The 25,875-nt window shown below is 39.8% G+C and overlaps 1 protein-coding gene across 11 annotated transcripts in view; it reads right to left on the reverse strand.

The window, feature by feature from the left end:
* GRIA4 (glutamate ionotropic receptor AMPA type subunit 4) overlaps positions 1-24,019 on the reverse strand; it is a 216,440-nt gene extending 192,421 nt beyond the window's left edge. For 10 of the 11 annotated variants that reach the window (XM_015621218.1, XM_019006143.1, XM_019006142.1 and 7 more), the window contains exons 1-2: positions 23,762-23,992; positions 22,454-22,612 (exon numbers count right to left, since the gene is read on the reverse strand). In XM_015621218.1, coding sequence (XP_015476704.1) covers positions 22,454-22,612; positions 23,762-23,849 — 247 coding nt within the window. In that variant the 5' untranslated portion in view covers positions 23,850-23,992. Of the gene's footprint in view, positions 1-22,453; positions 22,613-23,761 lie in introns of all 11 variants that reach the window. The other variant, XM_015621207.2, reaches the window with a different exon arrangement.
* Between the last annotated feature and the right edge of the window lie 1,856 nt (positions 24,020-25,875).

The raw sequence follows: 25,875 nt of genomic DNA on the forward strand, positions 1-25,875 counted from the left end.
ACAGGGAGTTCTGCAGAAACTTCATAGCTCCATAAAGGGCCTAATTTTTGACTGTTTTGGGAATCCAGTATGACTCGATCTTGTAGTACTACTGCCTGTGATTCTCCATGCAATGTACAAATGGCATACATGTTCTTTTACTATTTGCAAGACTAGATTACACCAGTACATACTACAATACAAATTATTATCATCTGAGGCTTCTAAAATAAACATGAGTTTTCCAAAGATGCAGGAGGAAAACTGCCTGAATAAATTATTTTTTTTGAAATTTTGCAAATGAAATCAACTTCTTATGTGGATGGGGACTTTTTTTTCTTGCCTCTAAAATGGTCAGAAACATCTCTGAAAGTAAAAAAAAATTCTTTTGTATTTGAGTAATTTTGTAATTTCTGTGTTTTACACTGAATTCAAAGTAGTTTTCAAAACTAAAGTGTCAGATACTAAACCTAGAAATTGATATTTAAGTATATCTAATGTGAAGAAGATGAGAGAGACAGGGAGAGAAAATGCTGTCAGCCATACTCACAGAATCTAAATGGATTAATGAACTATATCAATAGCAACAGATCTGCATGTTTGGCTAAATGATATTTTGGAGGAAACATTTTGTCTGGTTTAATCAAAGCCTGATGCAGCTTTCTGCATAAACCCCAGAAAAGCAACTGCCAGTAGCTGAAGATTTGACTCCTTCCCATTCATTTCATAACTTAAAACAGGAAAGATGCTGTAGGTGATGGATATGATGTGTCTCCAGCTCCCTTCCCACACCAGGATGTTGAGAATTTCAGAAGGATACACAAATTCAGAAAGGGATTAGGCAAATTCCTGAAGGATAGATAAACTGATTGAATGAATCATCATGGCATGTATAAACACACTGGCTCCAGAAATCTCTACATCCTGGTAGAAATGGCACGGGTCACAGTGCAACTGTTCTCATGTTCCAGTGCCCTGGAATTGCTTTCCCTACTTTCTATTTCTCTCATGGCAGTGAATCCTTTCCATCTGCTTTTTACTCTTTTTTGTTATCTTGATTGAAAGAGACCACATTAACAACAAGACTGCTTCACAAGTCTCCAGCTCTGGGTGCAGAGAAGACTTTTCAAAATAAAACCCAAACTACCGAAAATAAAAATTTGAAAAAAAAATTAAGAGCCAATGGTAATTCAGATAAATGTCAATGAACTCAATCTAATTAACTTTGTGTAAAGGCATTTTCATAAAAAAAAAACAAACAAACAACCCAGTGTGACAAAGAGGAATCTAATATCAAAGGCCAACAGTGTCATGTCTCACTTTTTTTTTTTGTTTGTTTGTTTGTTTTGTTGGGGCTTTAAAATAAAAAAAAAATAAATTAGCTACTGCTTCCACCCTGCAATGCAGGCAGAATTTTAGTATTCCAGGTCTGTGAATGTAGTTCTGGTGGCAAATAATTGGAATTATGTTTCAGGGGTTGCAAGGCACCAGACACTCCTAAGAATTTTGTGTCACCGAAAAGTAATAAAATAGAGAGGAAATTGGGCTGACACAATTCCGGAACTACAGAAATGCAGCTGACAGACCTCAGCTCTTATCAGTCTTTGACAGGTGCATTTAGGTATTCTTGGGTTATTGCTCTAAGACCTATTAACCTCTACTGAGCACAGATTTCGTCTCTTACAGTCAAGATCATGCAGGGATACTTGGGGCATGTAATTTAATAGAAGCCTCCAGAAAGTACATAGTATCTCACATCCTCAGTTTTTCTGCCACCCTCAAAAATCTGCTTACAGAATAAAGTAAAAGTTTTGCTTTATCTCCTAAGCATAAAAAAGCAGACATTGCATGCCAGGATGGCAACAGAACGGCTGTATAATGTATTTCCCTATTGGCTGTTTCCTTTGCAGGCTGCTTCTTTTTCAGGGCTCCCAGACAACCACAGTGTGAAACTGTGGACTTGGCAACATCTACATTAAAGGCAATTTCACTGCAAAAGGTAACAATAGATAGCAGATAGATATTTTTTAAGCTCTTATATTCCTGACCACAAAAAGCCCAGTTTTCAGCTGCCACCTGTGAAAATATCTTTTCCTGCATCATCATCACTGTTATAAAAAAGCTCAGAAGATGAAAAATAACTTTTTGGTGTATCTGTGCACCACAGGACTTTGGATTATACTCTTGAGTTGTACCGTGGTATTGCCCATTGCCTTCAATGGGACCATTACAGTAATAGATGGGAAAGTAGCAAAGATGCAGCACTAGCATTCAGAGATGAGACACCAAGGCTTTTTCTCTCCAAAGTTTGGAATATATAGGGTTTGGCCAAGATAAGGTTTTGGCCAAGATCCAATGCAGAGAACTTTGTAAAAGAATTGAAAAGGGCTTCTGGTATTCAGCCAATTCCTCTAGCTGCTACCAGTTCTGAGGTTGGCTTCCGTATTTTAATATTCAATGCATATTTTTTCATTTCTTGCACGGTACCCCATAGTACAACACAGTTGCTTTGGCCTCTAGGGGGAAAAGTACCTCCCCTGAAAGAAACTGAGGAAAACTACACAGAATCATAAAATCATGGATTTTTTTATGTTGGAGGAGACCTTTAAGATCACTAAGTTCAACTATTAACCAGTTTGTCTTGAAAAAATAAAAAAGAATGTGCCAAACATCCAAACAAAAAGAAAAATCAGAGGTACTCTTAAGGCCATCAGCTGAATCACTCTACACTAGCAATTTAATGATGTCCCTAAATGTGCAATAAATGTCTTTAGGTACTCTTACATTTTTTAGAAAGGTCTTTTTTCCACAGAGATATCAGGAAAATAAATCAGTTCACTAGTTCTGGGACCTAAGACTCCTACCCCCACCTGAGAGGGGGAAACCCTTAATACTGTCTTGTCCACTTAGGTATCTAGCACATCAGCAAGTTTGTGGAAATTGCTTTGGCATATCTAGAATGCAAAAAAAAAAAAGGTTTGGGGTGGTGAGGATGTGCAGGTAGTATTTGCCATTTTGGGAGGGTCACATGTCCCAGAGTGTCAATTCTTTTCACCAGTGCCTGGAATAGACAGAACATTGTCACTGTACCTTCCTGCCAAGTGGTATTAGCACACCAGTCCTCTGATGCTAATAGACAATGCCAAACCACGGTCCTGCTTCATGACAGGGCTCTGTGGGACTTGGTGTTACCAACCCAAGCTGACAGTGAGAACAGGACCCCTCCCCAGCTCTACAGAATTAGAAGTGTACATGAAGATCTGCAGTGGACACAGTGGAGTAACTCTGTCCTACCCTGCTTGCTAGGGTGTCTCATGTCTGCACTTTATTACCTACCAAGGGTAATAGGCCGTTAGCTGAGGAGAACGGAGCTATTAATGGATTCTGTTACAATATAATGCTTCGTTAACAGAGCTCTCAAAGAAATCAACAACTTCAAAACTCCCATAATCAATCCAATTTAATCTGATATATGCTCTGTCAAATTGCATTTCAAAAGGCTTTTATAATACCGAAACTCAGTTATCTAATAACAGCATTAGCAATGTTAATTTTCTAATCAGAACGCAAAATCATTAATTAACCATGCCATCTTTAACTAAAAGAAGCTGCACTTCCTAATCAGTAACCCTACGAATCCTTTGATGTTTATGCATAGAAAGGGTACATTCTCCTCTGAAAATACCTGTGAGGCTTTCATTAGTGCTGGTGTTTGCGTTGGACACAAAACTGCTTCCCTGGTTCTGAGTCTCTCCCATCCTTCCCTCTCATGCCATTACCCACAAGAGGCTGATGCTCAGTAGCACAACCACACTCCCAGGTGGTCCTCACTTCCTAGAAACAACACTCAGTTGTCCAAAGTCACTTCAGGTCAGTCCCAGAAGTCCAAAGATGTTGGTCTGCCATCATGTCTAGCCCATCCTGCACTGTGGTACCTGGAGGGGCCTGTAACTGCAACAGGGTTGGGAACATGCCCCAGAGTAAGAATGACAATTTTGCCTCATGTAAAGGATCCACCTATCTCCACTAGTGCCCAGGAAGTCAGTAATTCACCTGAATAATCTCCCAGCACTCAACTATTTGCATTTACAACTCCCTGTTACAGCTTCTGAGTGGTTTAGACTCATGGATCTCTGACAGTGCACAGCTAATTTGAACTTGAATTCATGCAAACTGTTTGCATCACCATTTTTCTTCAGAAAAAGGTCCCACAGGACTACCACGAAACCACATCTGTTTGTTGTTTCATTATTTGTTTGTTTGGAAATCTGCTGCTTAAAAACTTTGAGAAAATGAAGAAAAAGTATATGAAATAAATAACTTCAATTCACACCAATATTACTTAAACTCCAAAAGTTCTTTCTATTCTCTGGAAACAATTGTTTCCATACTTCAATTGTTATTAAAAAGTCAGCACAGACATAAATTTTCCTTGTAAACAGCCCAACAATAAAGAGGAGAATATTTTCAGATTTTTTTTTTCAGGCAAAAATTATTGTGTGAGCAGCTTACAGTACATATTTAATATATTATTAAAACAAAAGTTAAAAACAGAATAGTAAAACAGCAACTGTTTTTGACATTTATAATCAGGGAATTAATTTTCCTGGGAAACACTGTGCTCCGTGCTCCAGGAATATACCCTTTTAATTTGATGATAAACCAACAAGCAACTGTATATCGCACTATAATTAAATGACATCTTTAATGTTTCCAGGGAAAAATAAAACATACTGCTAAGGCCATAAACTTGTTCATGACAACACTATAATATAAAAACAAGAAAGTATGCACAATTTTTAATTTATTTTCATAATAATAGATTGCAATGTAGCAATAGCTTATTTGCTCTTTAAAAAAATTCCAATTTTTCAGACAGAGCATTTACAGAGGATGAAGACAACCATAAAATACACCCATCATGAAGTTTCTTACACCTATATCTAAATAAGTAAATGGCTCTCAGACTGTGCTCCATCTGTCAAGAAGCTAGTAAAGGAATTTAGTTCCTTCCAAGCCTGCTTGCAACTGGTTCCTTAGCCTCAAGCAAGTATTTCACTTTGTTTACCCCATTTGGAAAATATTTGTGCTTTGGCCTGAAGAAAAATTAAATGTCCTAACAGCCTTGTTCAGCTAAGCATTTCAATGTAAGTATGCTTAACTTTACACATACACATAATTGCAATAACTTTGACATAATAGGTTTTCTTGAAAAAACACAAAAAGAAATTTTGTCTGAGATGAGCCTTGAAGAACATCTGTAACTTGTGTCTTAAAGTGGAATTGCTAAAAGCACATTGGATAGGTTGTAATGATTATTTTCTTCTTATCTTCTATTTTATGATAGAAGTCATGATTATTTTCACTCGTAGCTTGGCTACAAGTAACTTGTAACTGAAAGGGTGTAATGTCTTTCTGAAGTATAGAAGTGCCCCCTTAAACTCTCAGATATGGGGCATAGGACCATGCCTGGCATGATCATGCCACTGATTTCCTTCTCTTATACTTTTTTGTTTATTTTCAGCCTTTAAATAGCAGATCACTGCTGATGAGAACACCTAGGTAAAATGAAATTTCTGTCTTTGGCACGCAAATGAATAAACTGTTGGAGATTGGACCTCGAGTCATTTTGTCATGGTATTTCCCTAGGAGATGCTACTGCACACACAGCATACATAGCTGAGCACTGAATCTTTCTGAAATTTGCAGCTGTCCTGGAAATTACACAAGAAGTTAGGTTGGCTGATTTTACTTATTTTACAACCAAAAATGTAACCAGAAGTTGATAGTTACAGTCACTTCACCAAACTACTGACTCTGTAATTGGGTGAAACCATCTATGTGCTTCAGCAGAAACCCTACTGACCTTTTATTCCAGACAAAATAAACTGCCTTTGACATTTGGTGAATCAACTGGTAGAAAAATTCAGCCCTGTTTTTCAGAAGTGAGAACAACATCCCCCATTAGCTTTCTGGCTGATGGAACAGCATGTGTCGTCAGCACACCACTCCTGAAAAGAAGTCACCAAATGCCTGATCAGGAGAAAATGAAAGAATCATAGGCTGGGTCGAATTGGAAGGAGCCTTAAAAACTCTCATTCCAACTCCTGCCATGGACAGGACATGGACACCTTCCACTAGACCAGGTTGTTCAAAGCCCCATCCAATCTGGCCTTGAATACTGCCAGAGATGGGCCATCCACAGCTTCTCTGGGCAACCTGTGCCAGTGCCTCACCACCCTCACAGGAAAGAATGTCCTCCTAATATCTGATCTAAATCCTAGCATAGCTTCCAGAAGGACCTGCTCCATGACTTTGCCTGCCAGCAAGGTGAGACTCACTGGTCTACAGTTCCCCGTGTCTTCCTTTTCCCCCCTTTTTAAAAATGGAGGCTATACTTCCCCTTCTCCAGTCAGTGGGAACTTCACCTGCCTGCCATGACTTCTTAAGTATGCTTCTGAATATTGTTTTGTAAGCAGGTGTTTTCACAATATTTTTTGACCTAAAAATTACAAGTACCTTTCTCATTCGAAATCTATGAATCACATTCCCAACTAAACTGCATCATGTAAAAAAAAGTAAAACAAGTTAGTGGCCCTGAAATTTTGTGCTCCCCCAGACTCTCCCAACACCCAGGTGTGGGGACCAGTAGAGGCCATGGAGCCTCCCAGCTAAGCCCTGATCCAGACAAAGAACTACCCCGTTTAGGAGTAATGTAATATATATCTGACACTAAGCCTCTACATAAATAGTACATTGTATTAAATGTCACTTCCATCCTAAGTGTCCCAAGATACCTCCACAAAAACAAAAACGGATATTATGAGCAAAAAACTAATTTCCATTTTCTGTCTTCCACTACATCTTTGATTTAAAATGGTATTTCAAGCCATGGGCACATATACTGCAGAGGTGCCATTTATTCACCTTTAGGTTAAAAGCATTCCTAGTTATAATAATTACTTCTAATGATCTAAAATCATGAGCTCGTCATTTTCTTATAGTTGACTACATCTCCAGAGCCAACCTGATGGCTAGGCAGTCGTGTGCTTTGTTATCTAGACTCAAGTTACAGTTGAGTATGTGATATACTGAATATATATTATACTTCTCAAATGCTTCTTTGAATTTAGCCTGGAAAAAAAACTGTTGAAGCTGGCGATTGAATGTTAACAAGAGAAAGACTGAAAAGTTCATTACCTAAACAGGGGTTTATGTCACTAAATTGATGACATATCACCTATCATACCACTCAAATTGATAAGCAATTCCTGGAATATTCATCATTAAGTCAGTTAAATTTATATGTTCAAGAACAAATGCAGTGAAGGTGGTTAAGAATTATTTTATTTAATACATCTGAAATTTCAATGGTTGCTATAAACAACTAGGGAAATATTTGCCACAGAACCTATAAAACATCATGGCTCATCCTGTAGCTTTTGCATTCAACAGCTCACATTGTACTTAAAGCTCAGTTTCAGAATTCTGAACATTTGTGATAAATGTACATTTGTCCTGTTTCCAGACCCTCTTCCTGGAATGAGTTTTAGAGCTCAAGAAAAATAGCTGCAGCAAGACAAAATGGAGGAAAGAAAAATTCTACACATTTTGCTCCAGCATCTACTACCTATGCACCATCTTCCATTTATCTCTTGCACTGCAAAGCCAGCCCAGCCTATTTGTCCGCCTCCTATTAATGAATTATGAATATACCTGATAATTAAAATTTGGTATTTACAACCCTGGCTGTGCAGTGGCACAATGTGTGATTCAAAGCTGTCACTCTGTGTTAAAAGCAAGGTATGCAGATCTCCAGGTCTCTGGCAGCATTTCAAGATGTGTTGCTAGAAACACTTAGCAGACATGCTCTTATGACATGGCCACAGTGTATTAACCCTGAAGAGCAAGACGAAAACCCACATGATTTCAAGGCATACAAACAAGCACCAGTTATTTTGCTAACTAAAAAGTCTGAAAGTTTCCCTCTAAAATCACTTCTTTTTGGAGTCACTTATATTCATCTTAGTAGGCTGCAACTGAGCTTTTAATGGCAGAACTCTCCCTGCAGTAAGCCTGAAGCTGTTAATCATCACTTTTAGGTTCTTACCTCTATGGAAGAAATGCTGGTGCCCTCTCCAGCCCCACAGACCAGCCACCCTCTCCTGTGGGGATGTAGGTGGGCAGCTCCAACTGGAGCCCAGCACTGCTCTGCACAGGTGGAGCTCAGGGCAGGTTTGTTCCATTACTCTCAAAGAGCTGCAGCCTCCTGACTTCTCTACAATTTTACCAGCCCTTCCTGGCCTTTTTTTTTTTTTTTATGATTTATAAGATTTATGCAGATGATTCTTGTTTATTAGTTTTGAATTTGAGATGAAACAAAAAAAATCTCCGAAAAACCAGCCAAAAAACCAACATCAAAGCATGACTATCATCCCAAGCATATCTGAAAGATCACACCTGAATGCTCACATCTTTTGCTCATGCTCAATCACACCACTAACCCTCTTCTTACAAAGACATGCATGTTAGAAGGACATGTTCTGCCCCCTCTGCAGAAGGACTTTCCTTCAGGTCACAGTTGGTCTTTTTGACTAAAGAATGCAGAAAACACAGATGGCAGGTATAACAAAAATATGAGATATATATACATAAATCATCACTGATAGCTGGCAGGTTCCTTTCATAAGGCTTGGTGGATGTGATGGCCCAAGAGGGAAGGGAGAAGGAAGGGCAACACCACATCAGGCAGTTCACTGGGCCTTGACTCCACTCATCTCCATCTGCCTGTTCTTGTTTTTCCAGGGTGCCCCTGCTACTGCCTCGACCCGAGAGATCTGCTGTAACCTCTTGAGATCCAGAGTGTGCTCTGGGCAATACCACAGACAATGACAGAGGAGCAAGAGGGGCAGAACAAGCTGCTGAAAATCACTATCATCCTGTGAGCAGCGTGTGGAGTGAGACAGAGGTGACTCACTAAATGCTTCTACAATGCATGTGCACATACCTGAGTATTTGAAAACAATAATTAAGATGAAATAGATAAGGACAGCAACTAAAATACAGTTAAATATACTAGTTGCTGCTCAGGGACAAATTTCACTTAGGTTTTACATCTCTGCAAATTCTGAAAACTGCCTTAAGTCTCTAAAATGTCTCTGGCGTCCCCATTCTGTGAGGGACAGCAGAGCACTGAGCCAAAGCTTTGCTCCAGGAATTTCTGGCTGCTCATTTTTTTGTTCTCACACTGGGTGCTCTAAATAAGCAATTGGATGAATATTACCACAGAGTTATTATTTCTGTCATAAATTTTCAAAACTACCTATATGAATAACTGTAAGCCAAAGTCCTTCAGGGACTGTCATAAATCCAAAAGCTGTCTGAGTGCTAGATTTAGTATTTCAATCATTGAAGTGGCTGAAAGTAGTACGAAAATACATGCAAAGAAGGACAGCTCTCTATCAGCTATACACATTTACAGAGACTTCTGGGCAACAGTTTCAACCAGAAATTAACAACTTGGTCTAAGTAAAGCAACTCTCATCCAGGCTTCCAACAGAGTATTGGAATTTTCCCTGCCAGGATGTGCAATGTGTAAAGTACCTTAAATTCTCCTTCTGAAAAGCATCTCCTAAAGGTTTACAGTTCTCCACATAAAGCCAAAATACAGCATTTTAAAGGTATTTAAATGTTTTATAGAGCTTTCTCTACACGCAGATGGAAGAAACCAAGTGAGATGCTTTTTGCATGTATCTGCACCTCAACCTAAGACACCATCCCAAAATGCTGAGGCATAGCCTCAGTGACCTGTTCCTATTATCCCAAACCTCCTTTCTTGGGTACAAACACTGTCAACCAAGTGTATAATTTTAAATACAAGTAACAATCCTAAGAAAACAGTCCGAGTTACAAAAACTAATCTGGGTAGAGGATGGACTGCATGAAATATAGATGCAAGAGCAAAAGGCCCCAGTAAGGACAGGATTTCCAGACATCTCCTGCTCTCCTCATGCCCTTCACAGAGCCAAATGGAGACAGAATTAGCTGGGTTTCTGGTTTTTCTGCCACAGGAGTGGCAGAAACAAGGTACTCCAGCAAACCTCTGCTGCAGTCCTTTGGGACCACTGTAGGGTGCTACAATTTCCAGGGGATTACAGCCATACAGACATCAGGGACTAAAACATCTGTTTGGTGAGGATGAAGAGAAGAGAGCGAGAAGTATTACAGTACAACCTCTGACATTGCCTTCTCATGCAATGATGATGACCAGTAGTAAAAACACTCCACCCAGTGAGGCACCAGGAATGGTCACATCCATGCTGCCCTCAATGGAGGTGTTATGGGTAAAAACTGGCTACAAAGGGATCAGAACTGTGGTACATGCTAGATTTTAGGAAAACTGAGCCATTATTTTCTCTCTTGAAGTCAAGCATCAGGATAGACACATTAATGGAAGTGACAATTCTTTCAGTAACCCATGCTACAGATGCAGGGAGATATTCTGCTTCGTTCCTGTCTTTTGACAGGTTTTGAATGCTTCCATCTCTGTCTGCTGAGAGAGGTGAGAAAAAGGGGCAGGTTCCAAATAAATTCTGGAATTGTTCTTTACTCTCAGTGTGGAAAGTTACAGTCTATTACAATAACAAAAACAAACAAACAAATAAACCCTAGGATTTTTAATGACTTTTCTATTTTACAGTGAAAAAACTGTAGCACCACTTTATTATGGTCACACACCATAAGGAACTTATCATCATCACAGCATTAACAATACTTAAAAAGTTTTGAAAGCTTGACATTGAACCTTATAATTTTAGTTAAATGTGAAACACTTTTATTGGGGCCAAGAAAAGGCCCCGAGGGATTTTATTTCAGTAGACAGAAACTAGTAACTTATGCCAATATCCAATGGTGTGCAGACAATACTTTCCCAGACAGGAAGGCAGTAAATTATTGTAATGCACATCTTTTAAGAAACCAACAGGCTTAAAGCTATACCTGAGTGTTACATTTTTGGTGGCACACACTTCACTCTCTTAACTAGTACTTCTAAGACCTACATGATGTGCAGTCAAGAAAGAAAAATATCTTATGTAAGCATGCTCCCTCTGAACTGGAGAGATCATCCTTTAATGTTCTCCTCCTATCTTTTATAGGCACAAGAGGAAAAAAAAAAACTTCTTCACGGTGCCAATTCATTACATTCACGTTCCCTTTCATGACTTCATTTGTGCAGTCAATTGCTCACAGACATGAATAGGAAGGTGGCAGTACAGCTCTGCTTTACCATATCAGATACAAGGGAGCAGGAAGGTGAGGCCCTGGAGAGCAGTTTCTCAAGGTGATGCTGCTGGCAGGGGATATCCACACCGTTTCAAAAGGGTAACATTATGCTGGATCTCATTTTAATCTCACAGACACTACATAAGTGCAAGGAACTGCAATAATTATTATTATCCCATTATTGTAATTGCTCAAAGGATTTTCTGCTAGTCTCCCATTTAGCATAGTATGTGAAAGGCTGACAAAGAAAATGAGATTAAGGTGTGAAGCTCTGGTGCCTGGCAGCTGTTCTGAAGAGCAAGAGATTCCCATCATAAACAGTAACTGAAAGAATGATGGGATGGTTTCTGGTCCTCTCATCAGGAAATAAAAAAGCAGTAGTCCTTCAACACCTATTATAGAGCCAGAAAAGAATGGAGGGAAGAAATCCAATTCATCTGCATGAACTGTTTTGTGGTACAGTACCACCACTCCCTCAAAGTGTTGACCATGTTGAAGTCCAAGTCTGACTTGGGGGAGTAAGACAGAGATGGAAACAGGCAGAGTTTTTCTGAGGTCATATAAGGATGCAATTTCTTTTTTTGTTTGTAACCAAGAAACAAATGTTTTATGCTCTTTCCCTTTCCTTCCTTTCCCTGCAGTAGTTAAGCTGACAGTTATCTGCAATCAATACATTACAAGAACTAATAAGCTGCTGTGGCTTCTGGTGCTGAACCCAGAAGCCACAACAGCCTGTCCCTAGCTGTGGGGTAGGATTGGAACATTATCACTTCGCTTCTGGGATGCCAGGATTCTCTTCAGTGGTGCCTAACATGGGAAGCACCATGTCAACTGCCTCCATTGGTGGTGCTTCTTGAACACTGCTCCCATTTTGTCATGTAAAGCTGGGGCATGTAACAATAAAAACCAGGGAGAAGAAGATTGCTGAAGGAAGGGAACAGAATTTTCTCTGTGTCTCTTGGAACAGTATTTTTTAGTCTTGTGCTATTCCATTACTCCTCCTGTGCTTCACTGGACATCAGGTCTAGGCATTACTTCCCCCTCTGTACTAAATTTTCAGACTGGCACATCCACATGTTCACCTTAAAGCTTTTTAAAGTCATGTCAGCTCACACCAGCTATAATCCCTGTTTCAAAAGCACCAACCACATCTTCCAGCTGTTTTCAGAAGCAGAAAATTCCCCAGGCAGCAAGTAGTGCTCCATATCAGTCCGTTCTCTGCTCTCTGAAACCTCTTTCCCCAACACCAAATAATGGTGTGCCCTTAATACAGCTCCTGATGTATCCTAAACCCCTTCTCTCCCCCAGCTGGGGGGTCAATGGAGAGCAAAGAGCAACCTCAGGGGCAAGATCTCAAACTCTAAAGTCCTTACTCTGGGTAATCTCTCATTTCTGAGTCTGCAAAAGTGGCTGAAGAACCAGGGCAGACCCACCTCCCACCTGGGCTCCAAATCATCTCACACAGCACCTGCCAAAAACTTGTCATTTATCTGCTGCACACATGCATTTGCATTAACTGAGCCTGTTCTTTTCCTGAGTTATCTGAAAACACCTTTACATTTTCCAGCTGGTTTCAATAATAACTGAATAATAAATAATTTAAGAAAAGCATTTAATGGATGGAGTGGTAGAAAACAGAATGTTGTAAATACAACTATTACTACAACAATAATTAATTGTTGATGTCTTCTGTAACTATTTGTACCTGTTTTAGTGACTTACAGTATGAGGAAAGAAAGGGTTTGTCCTTTTTTATTCTTTCCATATACATTTACTATTCAGAACAGTGCAACAGATCATCAAAGACAGCTGTGGGAGCACTTCTTGTATTCTTTTATTCAGTCTTTTGCTTTCTGCAAATATTCTTGTGTTTTAAATCTCATTCATCATCATGTTTGTGTTCAGGTTGAAATCTCATCCAACACACAAAGCAGATGGAACTAGGGACTTCCAAAGCTAAATTCATAACTCTTGATATTTTAAGCTAACAGCCCAAAGCCTTCAGGTGAAAGCAGTAATAGATTCACATCCTCTGTGGCTCATAGAAAGTGAAAAATGTATAACATATATGACCATTAAGTTGTATTTGTAGGTAGATGAGTCTGTGAATACAAATAATGGGGATTAGCATACATTAGTTAGCAAAAATGTATTTAATGGTCTTGGAAAACATTTACCAAGCTTGTATTACTGTTGCTTCAAGCCACAGTCCCTGCTGGGGTTAAGGAGATGTTCTTCTTTTATGAGAGGGAAAAAGCCCTACTATTTGTATCCACCCTAAGTATTTTTCAAGGGAACCTGGAAAAGGCCCTGGTAAGTCCTTACATGTGTTGCCATACCTAAGTCATGCTACTAAGGGTGTCCCAAGCCACCTTTCTGTGCCGGCAGGACACAGTTCCAACCATCCAGAACAAACCTCAGGAGCGCTGGGAGCTGCACAACTCTTGACAACTGGATGAAAATCATGCTGGTTATGGTATCCCTCTAAAGTAAAAGTCAACAATAAACCCAGTAGACTTTTTTTTTCCTTGCCTACTCTTTATGGTACCTACATTAAACACAGATAAAGACACTGGGTCTATCTATCCCAACGAAGTGTCGATGACATGACAATTTATCTATGATTTTTTTTTTCCAGTCTTCAAGTCAACACTGGATTTATTTGGGAAAAAAAATAATTACAGGTTGGATAAAGGGATTGGGGCTGGTTGACAAGCATCTTGATGGTCCCACTGGGTGACCAAAATGGTTCCACTTAGCCTTAATCTGTGAACATTATGGCATGCTATCCACACTCCCGCTTATTTGGTGACCTTTACTTCTTCTTTTTTGAAGCAATGATGCTCGTAGCCATCAGCCAACATTTCTTCCCCCAGACTGCTTTCACATCTTTCCTCCATCATCTGTAAGGACTTGTAACTTGGATTGCTTCCATTCAGCACTACACCTGACCTTCTGGACTCACACTTTCATGGGATATATGTAATCCTGCAGCAGCTGCCAATGAAGGTCCTCCCAATACACCTCTAACACTCTACTCTTTTCCTTGGACCTTTGTTTCTGCCTCCAGACAGCAACTCTTAATTGTCAATTAATCATAGTAATTAATAGTAGCATATCGTACAGTATTACTCTGCTGCTTTTACCACCCAAGAGAAGCACTCACCAAAGACACTGCTATTTAAACAAAAGACCTGAGAAAGAAAAACCCTGAGCAGCTCTCAACTGGAGGCCACACAAACAGCTAGATACAGAGACAGTGTTAACTGGGTGTGCAAACAGCCCCAAAAGCCAGCTTTTTACTTGGCTTGTGCTTTCTACTTGGAGGAGAAGTGAGAAAACACCTGAGTCAGCCAAGAGCCTATGACTATTGATTTTTGAAGGAAATTATCCTCCTAGCTGCAGTGCTTTTGAAAAGTCCACCCTTAAACACTCTTCTCAGTTTAAACAAATGGAAATTACCAAGGCTGAAGGCCTTTATCAGCAAACCTCTCCAGGATAGATCCACACAGAAAACCTGGAGGAAATCCCTGAAAGGAGATCCTACACTACTCTGCTGAGACTGAGGGTCTGTAAAATCTTCCGTTTTCCCTTCCTCAACTTAGGTGAAAAAACAGAGAACTCAGTTTATCTTATAGACAGATACTATTTAAAAATTATTACAGATTTTTCTCCTGAATTTTGCATGAATGTATCTCTGTTTGATAAAATCTTTCTCCCTTATACTCAATGCTTGCCAGTTTTTTGATGCTATGTTTTTAACACAGCACCATCCAGATCCATATCTCACGTTAATTAGTAGTGTGAAACACCTCTACTGAACATCAGGAATATTAAAGTAGCACAGGAAGCTTTTGGGGACTAATAATACGGTATATTTTTTATTTTCTTTTCTACAAGGATTTCCTCTCTTTCTGCTGTTTTTACCTTGAATATGTATTATATGAATTGCTTTACCCACTGGGAAAACAGATCTGATCCTAAAATGGTACCATTAGTGAAATCTCTAAAAAAATAAATCATGGAATGGTTTGGATTGGAAAGGGACCTTGAAGATAATCACAAATTAAACATAATGCATATCTGAGAAATTAACAAAACCAGAATTTTTAAATAATAATTCTTACCTATTTTGCATAATAATTTCTAATACTAACATATGCACCACCCTTTACACCACAATGTGAAGATGTAAATTCCACATCCTTGAAAACTGTGGCAAGAAAAGTATAAAGGTCTTAATTCTTCTCAGCGATTAACTCTCTACCCGTGAACTTTCCTAAAATTTGATGGATATTCACTAAGAATATCTGAACTTTACGTCAACATGTGCAAATCAAAATGAAACTGCAGTTTTATGGGTTTAAAAGTTCACTATGAAAATACACCACAGAAACAACTGGATGAGTGGGCATGCAGAAATGGCACAGGATCTACCTCACAGAGGAGAAAAAAAGCTGCAGGACAAGGGCCAGTGTTTGCATTGGAATTTGTTAATGTTAGCATAGCTGGTCAAAATCTAGCCATTACAGTAGCTTTGTTGTAAGTTTCCTGGTATTCCCACTTGAGTCCAACATCAAACTTAGCTATAGTCATCTCTGGAGGAACTGGTGAAGAGGAAGGACGAGCTGGGTCTTTCCAGTGCATTGCCAGGATAAGGGTGATGGGTTTGTGTCACTCTGGTTCCATCCTTTTACCATATGGAACCTGCAACTATTTGTACAGGTCAGGCAGACTTCATCTGGACTATGGGAGAAAAGAGGGGGAGGAAACACAGTCCTCCCAGGGAAGTAGCACTACTGACAGAAGACACTTGCCCCACGTGTTACTGCACAGAGAAGGACAGATTTCCCCAAGTGCTCAGCAGTAAGCAGCTCCCAACAGGAAGGCAGGTGCTGCTAAGGACTCTGGAAAATACTAGAATGTCTCTGAGTGCCAAAATGTAGGGTAGCCTTTCTATTTGAACTTGGGTGACTGAAAGCAGGCACCACTAATATAGAACATTTGATATTACTCAAGATGTAACTGCACTGACAAACAATTGAATCCACATCTACGCTGATAAAAGCCAGTAATATCTTTATAAACCATAATAAAAACGAAAATCTATGTAAGAACCTGAACTAGATAGAGGAAGATGTTAAAACTTCTGAGAAAATTGTTAAAAGTAAAGCAACGCCAAAATTTCAAAACAAGACACTGTGATCAGATACTTTTGAGTAAATTTATTTTCCAAAAATCAGAACAATTCTTGACTTACAGAGGAATAAATTATCTAGTTTGACTTTGTGTCCTACCATATAACTTTGGTATGCCCACCTCAGCTGCAGAAGGAGACTTGGCGCTGTACTAGTCCAAAATCTTTGCCTCAAGCTAAGTACCCAGAGGAACGGAAATCCAGAGAAAACAACAATTTTTCCCTATAATTACACTGGTAAAATCACAGAGACACTTTTGCACCAGCACAGTTTCATATCCTTAAATCGGTCATATATTAAGGAATAGGAACTATGAGAAAAGACTATTTGGTCCAACATGTTTAAATCCAAAGAACTTCACCTGCTCACAATCTGAAATTGCACAATTCACTGCAGGATCTAAAACTGTTAAGAAATCAAAGCAGACGTCTTCCCCTCTCATGAACAAGCAAGTCTCAAAACAATCAAGACCTAAAAATGAAATGCATGAGTTATTTTGACTAGCATACAAACTTAGATCACAATGATAAAGCTTAAGTTAATCAATTTAATTTACTTGTTAAAGTGCTTTGTCCTACACAAGAACTACTGCACTGCATTGCCTTCTGCAAAAGGAATGGAGGAACATGATCTTTCTTATTAATCCTCTGAAATGAACATTAAATTATTTCTATAGGCTAATATAAAGCTTTTGAGTTTAAAGTTTTAGTCAGCCCAGTAATAGGCTAGGACAAAAGTCATTTTTAATGCCAGGGAAATGAATGCTCTGGATTTCCAGGGTAAAACTGAAATGAAAATAGAAATTTTCCATTTCCATTTCTGACTGTATCAGTGAAGGCCCATCCTTTATTTTATGAACAATAACTTTGAAAATTAAAACCTGACTCTAATGGATTGAAGATATTGACAGTTGATCTTCTCTCTGTTGTATAGCTATTTACAAATATCACATTTAGAGCTATGAAACTCTTTGAATATGGATGTTATTATCTCTTAAAAATATACAGAATCCTTCTTACGGCAGATGACACCCAAGTACACACACGTTCTTTGATTCCATCAGCAAGTGCTAATATAAAAAATGTTAATAGAAATTGTTTTCAATAATTGGACTCTAGCTTGAGATAAATTCCATGTATTAAAACAAAACACTCACTTCAAAAGGATTTTTTGTAATTAAACCTACCTTAAAAGGTTAAAATTTAATCCAGTCCCATCTTTCTAGCCTATGCTTTTCTATGCTATTTGCTTTTGCAGCTAAAAGCTGACTGTATGGTAACTCCCAACACACTCCAAACTGCATCCTTGGGAATACTGCACTGCTCTTGATAGCAAAACACCATTCAGCTGTATGAAAACTCACTTTCTAAATACAGAACACCACGGTTTTAAATGACACTGATTATTCAACCAAGGTTACGCTTCTATCGCTAAATTGAATTGTAATTATAAAGCAGAATTAATAGCCAAATTTAATGAAAATCCCATTATGATGCAGCTGAGTAAATCAAAGTTGAAACTCCTGTAGGGGTAAAATGACAGATAGTCACAATATAAGGGCAATACTATGTGTGAGTCTATTTCCTCAGCTTTCTGGAGTTCTCAGCAGAAAGTTAACTCCAAAATGACATTGCCTCTCCCCTCAGTAGCATGCACAAGCCCAGAGACAAACACACAGAGAGATGAGGATGACAAAGGAGGCTCCTGTATGTCCTCAGGGACACCTCTGACCTCTGCAGAGCTTCCTCAGAAACTGCATTCCTACTAGTGAGGCAGAATCAGGCCCTCCAATTTCAGGACATAAACCCCACATAAATCTAGAGGGCACAAGAGTCAAAGACAATAACTCTTGGAGAAAGAGGAAAGTTATTCCAAGACACAAGATTTTTAATTCCAGTAGGCTTCTCATCCATGTGGCACATAATAAACAAGATTATGTTTTAGGGGATTTGCATCTACTGGGATTAAAATCTAGTAAGAACAGAACTGTGCAAAAGAGGAAGGAAGTGTCTCATTATCCCTAAATTACACTTATTAGGTATATATTCATCCCAGAATACACAAGAAGTCAAACAGACTCAGAGAGAAAAGCTTAGCTTTTAGTATAAAACACTAATGAAAGACTGAAATCAATCTCTCTTCATCCCCTTTAGCCTAATTCTGTGCAAGAACTCCAAGTTGCTACTGATTAAGGATTTTTGAAACTTCAACAGAAAAATTGCCAAACACAAGACAAGAGCTAAAGGCAAATAGCTCTTTGTAAAATTATAGCACTACCTCTCATAAGTAATCAAGCATTTTTAATGTTGACTGTGGTGCTGAGATATACTAATGTACTATATCTGATGTAGTATATAGATGGTGCACGGAGGGAAGAAAATTATTTTGCATTCAGCTAAAGAATAAATATATAAAATCCTCTCCAGAAATCAATATATTGCTGCAACATCTGAAATCAAATTCAATGCAGGTAAATTTCTAATCATGAGCAGAATTTCCTGCTTATAAGTTGCAAACCAATGTATGCCAATAGACAAATGTTTCAGCTCTGGTGTATTGTGTTCTGATGAGGAAGAATCTTGTACTATTCATGTTTTTGAATAATTTCAGCTCTGTCAGTAAGAGGGATTCTCTGAATAATGTATGTAGTGCAAAAGAAATGAACAGGGTTTAAATAAAACACGCAAATGTGAAGGGAAAAGAAAAAGGACTGAAATCTCCAAAGTGATATATATCAGATCAATTTTGATAACTTGCAACAGATTCTATCTGCTAAGGCAACCTGTTTCATATGCATTCAAGATTTAAAATAAAAATACTAATCTTCTAGGTTTTTTATAAGAAAACAAAAATGCATAAAATAACCATTGGAAATTAGCTATGACATCGAATACACAAAATTATTCCAGTTCCAAAAGTACTCCTGGGTGAACATTTTGATGTATGATTTTTACCTAGTGAAAAGAAAAAAAAAAAAACCCATTAAAGTTTTGCCAGTGTTGCAGTGAGTTACCTGCTAGTATGCCATCCATAATCCTTTGGAATAATCTGTCTACTCTCCCTGACACATGCAAAGGGTCAGGCCCTGAACCTTCACAAGTAACCTCTGCAGCAAATGGAAACAGAAACAGAGGAAACTGGTAATGTCTCAGAGCTTTATGCTTGAACTCACATGAATATTCATCTCGGTCCAGCAGCTCTAAGGCTTTTGTACAGTATATTTGGGGACATGTGCTCTGAGTAATTTCTACGCAAATAGCAAGGTCCAAACCCACTGTTTCACAGCAGTTCAGCAAAGAGTTTTCATTTCATATTATCATAAAATCACTTAATTCAGAGCTGATGGTGGGGGTTTCTTTAATTAGGTTAGAAAAACTCACACATCTGCGCTTTAGAAGCCTCTGTCAAGCCAGCAAATTCAATCACATGGAAGCCAGTGTCCTCCAGCTATCAGACAATTGATTTTTGCAGGACTCTGCTCACACTTAGCTTAAGGAACATAAGATATGTTCATTCAGCTGTCAGTCGGTTTGCCTGCATTTCATTAGGAGAATATCTGTTGTTTAAAAAATTTTCTTCAGTAATAAAATGATTTTAAAAAGAAGAAGTAGTCAGATTATTGGCACAAGACTGCAAAATGTGAAATAAATGCAAACTTGGACTAATGCAAAAATACATATGGATTTAAGTGGCAACTATAAACAAAAAAATAAGGCCTCTAGGAATACTTCTATTTAATACAGACGTACAGAATTATATGAGCATACACACACATAAGCATATTAATTTTATTTTTCCTTTCTTCTCTGCCTCCCCCCATACTACACGGATTCATCATTTCTAAAGCCATTAAACACGTTGGAACCAAATTGGCTTCAGTTTAAAGAGGAAAAAAAAAAGAATCAGGTTGTGAATCACTATTTTTATAAATGACAGCAAACATAATGGAAGAGGTGTTCCTCAGTTAAATATAAGGCAAAAATAACACAAGGTGGTTGGAATGAGAGAAGAATCTGCAGCAAATAATGTAAATGAGCAAAGTTTTGGGCAAACATTATGTGAATTTAAGGTGTTTAGTTTTACACAACAAAGTGGTCTAATTTTAGACAATTTTAAATTTGTGCATATCAGAATTAATTCACTAACATTCCAATTGAAAGACTAAGCAATATCCTTAATCCAAAAAGTAACAATAGCCTGAGAAATTGTCAGAACTAGATGAATAGGCAGAATCTAGAATAATTTACTTCATCTATAATTACTGATTTTAGTACACAAAAATTTTAGTCCCATCCTCTTTTACTAAAAATCTAAGTTTAAAAAAGGTATTCTGTCATTGGTCTCCATGGAATAAATATTGTCAGTGCTTGCAAAAGTTGACATGGGCTGTAATATTTTCTCAATGAACTACACCTGCACAGACCTGATTCAGGCTCAAAGCATCTTTTGAAATGTTTTTACCTTTTGGAATTTGATACTGATTTCAGCGCTAAGCACAACTAATACATTGCTTAATACAGAATTCACACTTTATGGGACATCAGTCTTCCTTGCATAAAATGAATGGAGCCATTTTGGCAGCTCAGAAGCTTTTCCTCTTAAACAAGGTGGCAAGGTCATCTGAAACTTGAAGTAGCAAAGACTTGTATAAATAAATTTAGCAATCATGTAATAAATTATTCATGAGAACTGCACAGCATATTGTATGTTTACATATTAAAAAGTGCCACAGAGATGGCAGTGAGAAAGTGAAGAAAAACACAGCACGTATTTCAAAGGCACGATGAACACTAAGGCATTCTCCAGTACGTTTCTATTTTAAACTTGCTCAGCAATGTTGCTTAGTGCATCTACTTCCAGAGGCAATTCAGTCTTGAATGAAGAGGAGGGATTCGAAAACTTAAGAGCTACAGAGGAAAACCTATAGAGTCCTGAAATATGAACATCAAAGTAGTAACGCTACTACAGTCTTCAGTTCTGCCCCACTGTATACCACTGTCTTACATAATAACATGAATTCCTTTTAAGCAGCCAGAAATACACAAAAAGAAACAAATAATGCTTTGCCCCTCTCAGAGATTAGGTGCGTCTAGCATGTGTTTTAACCACTGGCAAAGACCTTGAGGTGAAATGTAGCAAGTTCAGCTAACTATATGTCACTTTCTTTTTTAATAAAAAATAAATAAAAAATAAAGAAATTAAGTGTTACCTCATTTGTTAAGGGCATTTCTTTCTCTGTCTTCCTCTCATTGTGTATGTGCATCTGTGTGTATGTGGGTGTGTTTGTGTGTGTTTATAAAATATATAGTAGGACGAGAATATTTGTTCCAGTTGAGGTGGTCTGTGAAATCAAGTAGATCAGATACTAACTTGATTTGGCACCAATGTATGGATGCATAGAGACATATCCACAGGATGTATGCATTACGAAATGGTAAGAGACATTTACAACCTAGAATATAAGAGCAGGGCTGCCTCAAGTGACATCACCAGATCAACTGCAGCGTCAAGCAACTCAGATATATTATCCTGCACACCACTGCTTCCCTGTCTCCTTTCCAGCCATTAGAAAAGCATTTGGGAGCACAAACATTATCATACATTTTCAAATACACGCAAGGCACAGCATGCACAGAAGCAAACAAGAGTTAAGTGTGGGGTTTATGCACTTATTGAGACATTCATAATTTTTCTTTACAACAACAAAATTAATCCCCATAGATACCAGGAAGCAAGAAACTACAGTAATACTGTAGTTTACTTTTTACTAAAGTAAATGTCACATCAGGTTAGTCAGCAGAAGGCAGGAGAGGTGATTTTGCTCCACTAAGGAACTAACAAGGACTGCTACCCCTTTTGCTCTTCTGCAAAGGGTATCTGTACCAAAGACAGACTTCCTGATGTATTTATAATGCAAGACAACTATGTGGTTTCCTGCTCTTTCCACTGCAATTTATGCCTAAGGTGGTGTGATCAGTGGCATGTTTACTTACAGGCATTTGTTACAGCGAAGCTGTTAGCTGTTTCAATGTTGTCTACATGAGGAACCAAATTAAAGGGTGCTTCGGATGCATTGGGGCTGGTGTTATGAAGAAAGATTGCTAATCGAAAAGCAGTGTATTCCTGATCTGTGTTCCTGATGAAGAGACCACCTACAAAAAACAGAAAAAAAAAAAAAAAAAGCAAAAAAGCAAAAGAAGCTGGGTAAATCATTTGCAAGCTACTTACTGTCTCTTAAGACTGAGCAACTGTCTCTCCCAAAGCTGCACAGTAAGGCAAGTCCTACGACTTTAATGGGTAAGGAGCTAATCATATTCATAATCACAACCACTGCCTTTAAATCACCGTCCTCAATCGATTTTAACCTCCCTGATGCATTCATGCTTCTTTTCTGACTTCTCGGTTTTCAGCCTTTCATACATAAATACCCAGATTTGTCATGATTACAGTGACCTTTTAAAGTGTTTAGCCTCCATCTCCCTGATACCGAACACACTGGTAAATCAGCTGCTCAACAGCCTCTCACATTAAGTGGCGGGCTGATTAAGCGGAACGATGCTTTCTGGATTAAAAAAAAAAAAAAGAAGGAATAGCAACTCGGCATAGGATAATCCTCACTGAAGAGGACTATAATGAACTTTGCTCCTCTGCAGCCATGTGCAGGCAGGGAGCAGCTCAGCCTTATTAGCAGCTTTACAAGTCCACAAGAAATGATGCAGTGATGGAGCTGAGCTGGAAAGAATTCAGATAGCTGCGTCCCATCCGAAACACATCCGAGTGGAGGGAAGCAAGAGGAGATGGGAAAGGGGTGAGGATGGGGCACAGGTCTACAGAGAGACACCTACAAAACCCTAAACTTTCCAACTACAGAGAGGAACGAAGGATGGTGTAGCCTTTTACCCCCCCCATCCCTGCCGGCTACCGCAACCTCCGGTGCCCAGGACTCGCCATTCCTTCGAGAGTCAGGAAAAAAGCAAGCGGAGTCGGAGGGGGCTGAAGCAGCCAAGGGGCATTAGCCCCGAGCCCCTTCCTGCCCTGCCGATACCGCACAGCCGGGGCTGGAAGGAGTTCTGCACAAGATGAGCATCCTCCCTCCCGCACGCGAACGCACCCAGAAATATTTACACACACAGACACACGGAGGCACACATACAGAAACACGAGGATGATTCGTGCAGGCACGGAAATGGGATGGTGCTGGAGGAGAAATCTGCAAAAACTGGCTTCAGAGCCTCCTTCCAACTCACTTCGCAAAGGATTGAACCCCTGGACACACGCACGCAGCCCAATGCAGCGCTTACCTATTTGCACGCTGCTAGGAAAAGCTCCCATTGCTAGTCCCCAAAAGCCAGAAAACAACAAGACAAGCTGTCTGCAAATTATCCTCATCTTCTCTTCTGCCTCTCTGTCTCGCCTTCTCCCGCTCGCTCGCTGGATGCTGCTCAAAGAGGCATCGAGGGCGAGGAGGATACACACAAAACCAGGAATGAAAAAAAAAATATAAAAATTAAAAAAAAAGAAAAAAAAAAGGAAAAAGGGGGAAGGGGGAGAAAAAGAGAGGTTTCCTCCTTTTTCTTTTTGCTTTTCTTTTTTTTTTTTTTTTTTCTCTGGTGGTTTTGTTTTAGAATTTGTTCGCTATCCCCTCCCGCTCGCGCTCTGCCTCTCTCCCGGCTGCCGCTTCAGCAAGCCATGCCGCCGCGGCGGATTTTTCCCGCAGTCTCCATCGCCGGGGAGCGGAGTGTGTCCGGCTGCAAATGTTGCACATGCAGAAGATGGTGGTGAGTTTGGCGGCGGGGGGCAGCGTCTGGCGGAGGCGCGGCGCGGGCGGACATGCGCCGTGCGCGCCCCCCGCCGCCCGCACCGCCGCGGGCGGGAGCCGCCGCCGCGCCGTGCGCGCCCCCGCTCCGCCCCGCGCCGCGGAGCCCGCCCGCGCCGGCCGCAGGCGCGCCGTGTGCCTTTATTTTTAATTTTTTGGTCGGTTTGGTTTTTTTGGTTGGTTTGGGGTTGGTTATTTTTTTGGGGTGGTTTTTTGGTTTGGTGGGGTTTTATCCGTCCCCCCTTCCCCCCCCGCCTTTCTCCTGCCGCTCGCTCGCCGATCCGCGGGCGCGCAGCGTCGCGGAACTTTGTGCTGCGGGCGTAGGGAGGGAGAGAGGGCCCGGCAAGGTCAGTGCCCCGGGCTGGGCGCGGGAGGCTCGGCCCCTGCTGCCCGTCCCTGGGTGCTGCTGTTCAGTACCAGGTGTCAGCAGGGAAGGTGGCCGGGAGGATGTGCGTGTGCGGAGCGGGGACGCGGATGGGCAGGCGGGTCCCCCCTCCGCGCGGAGCCGCGGGACCCCTGCGCACCGCCCGGCTTTGCGGCGGAGCGCGGAGCGGAGGGACGAGAGCCGGGGAGCGCTCAGCGCTGTGGCACTCGTGCCAAAGGGAGGGAGAGCGGATGGAAAGGAAAACTTCACTGCTCCTATTCCGCCTTCTTTTCGCTTCCCCTCCACCTTTTTTTTTTTTTTTTTTTTTTTTTTTAATATTTATAAGTGGGGGGAAATAAAATAAAATGGGGTTCTTTTCGTCTCTAGTCTGTTTTTGGTGCCTCTGAATTTTTCTCTTCAAGCTTTGGAAGTTTCCCAGAGGAGATGCCAGAAGTCTGGGTCTATTTGGGTCTATTGCAGTTAATAATTAAAAGATATGTATAATAAATGATAGGTAATGAAATCATCCAACAATAGCTGTATGTCAGAGGAGGGAGCTTCTGGCTTCACATGTGGCTTTACAAGATATTTCTATCTATGATTGGAGTTGCAACAGCATAATTTTAAATTGTTAATTGGCAACGTGAAAGAATATTGATTTTTTTTTTAAGGTGAACTTTGTGGCTCTGCTTTGAAACACATGCATTTGCTCCAAGATCACGAGTTTTCTCCTTTCAGTCAAGTTTACTTTCTTAGTTTTTTACTGCACCTTGTGTCCTCAAACTTTCCTGTTGGAGGGTGAAAGAAAACCCCTCTATTTGCTGCAGAGGGTGACAGTGATTTGTGAAGAATGATTGTGGACTCGTTAGCATCTACCACTTGGGAGAGTAAGCAGAGATCATTGAAAGTAGAGATGTATAGACAGACAGACTTATCAGCATCGACGTGTCCAGCTGTGTGCCTGTGTGTCTGTGTGCACGTGTGTGTGTGTGTGTGTGTGTGTGTGTGTTCAGGAGATGGCAGAGCTCCTGTAAATGAATTACTTTTTGAAAGATTTCTTTGCAGATCAATGGCAAAGAGACTTAACCTGCATTTCAGAATACTCATTCCTTTATGTTTCAGTAAATCTTCTACTTTTGTTTACTTTCCCTTCACATTTTCCAGCCTTCTCTCTGAAATGGCAGGCTTGTTCTTCACATTATTTACCCATCTCTTTTCGTGAACTCTGCTTCTGC

Source organism: Parus major, chromosome 1 (genome assembly GCF_001522545.3).
Source record: "Parus major isolate Abel chromosome 1, Parus_major1.1, whole genome shotgun sequence".
NCBI lineage: Eukaryota > Metazoa > Chordata > Aves > Passeriformes > Paridae > Parus > Parus major.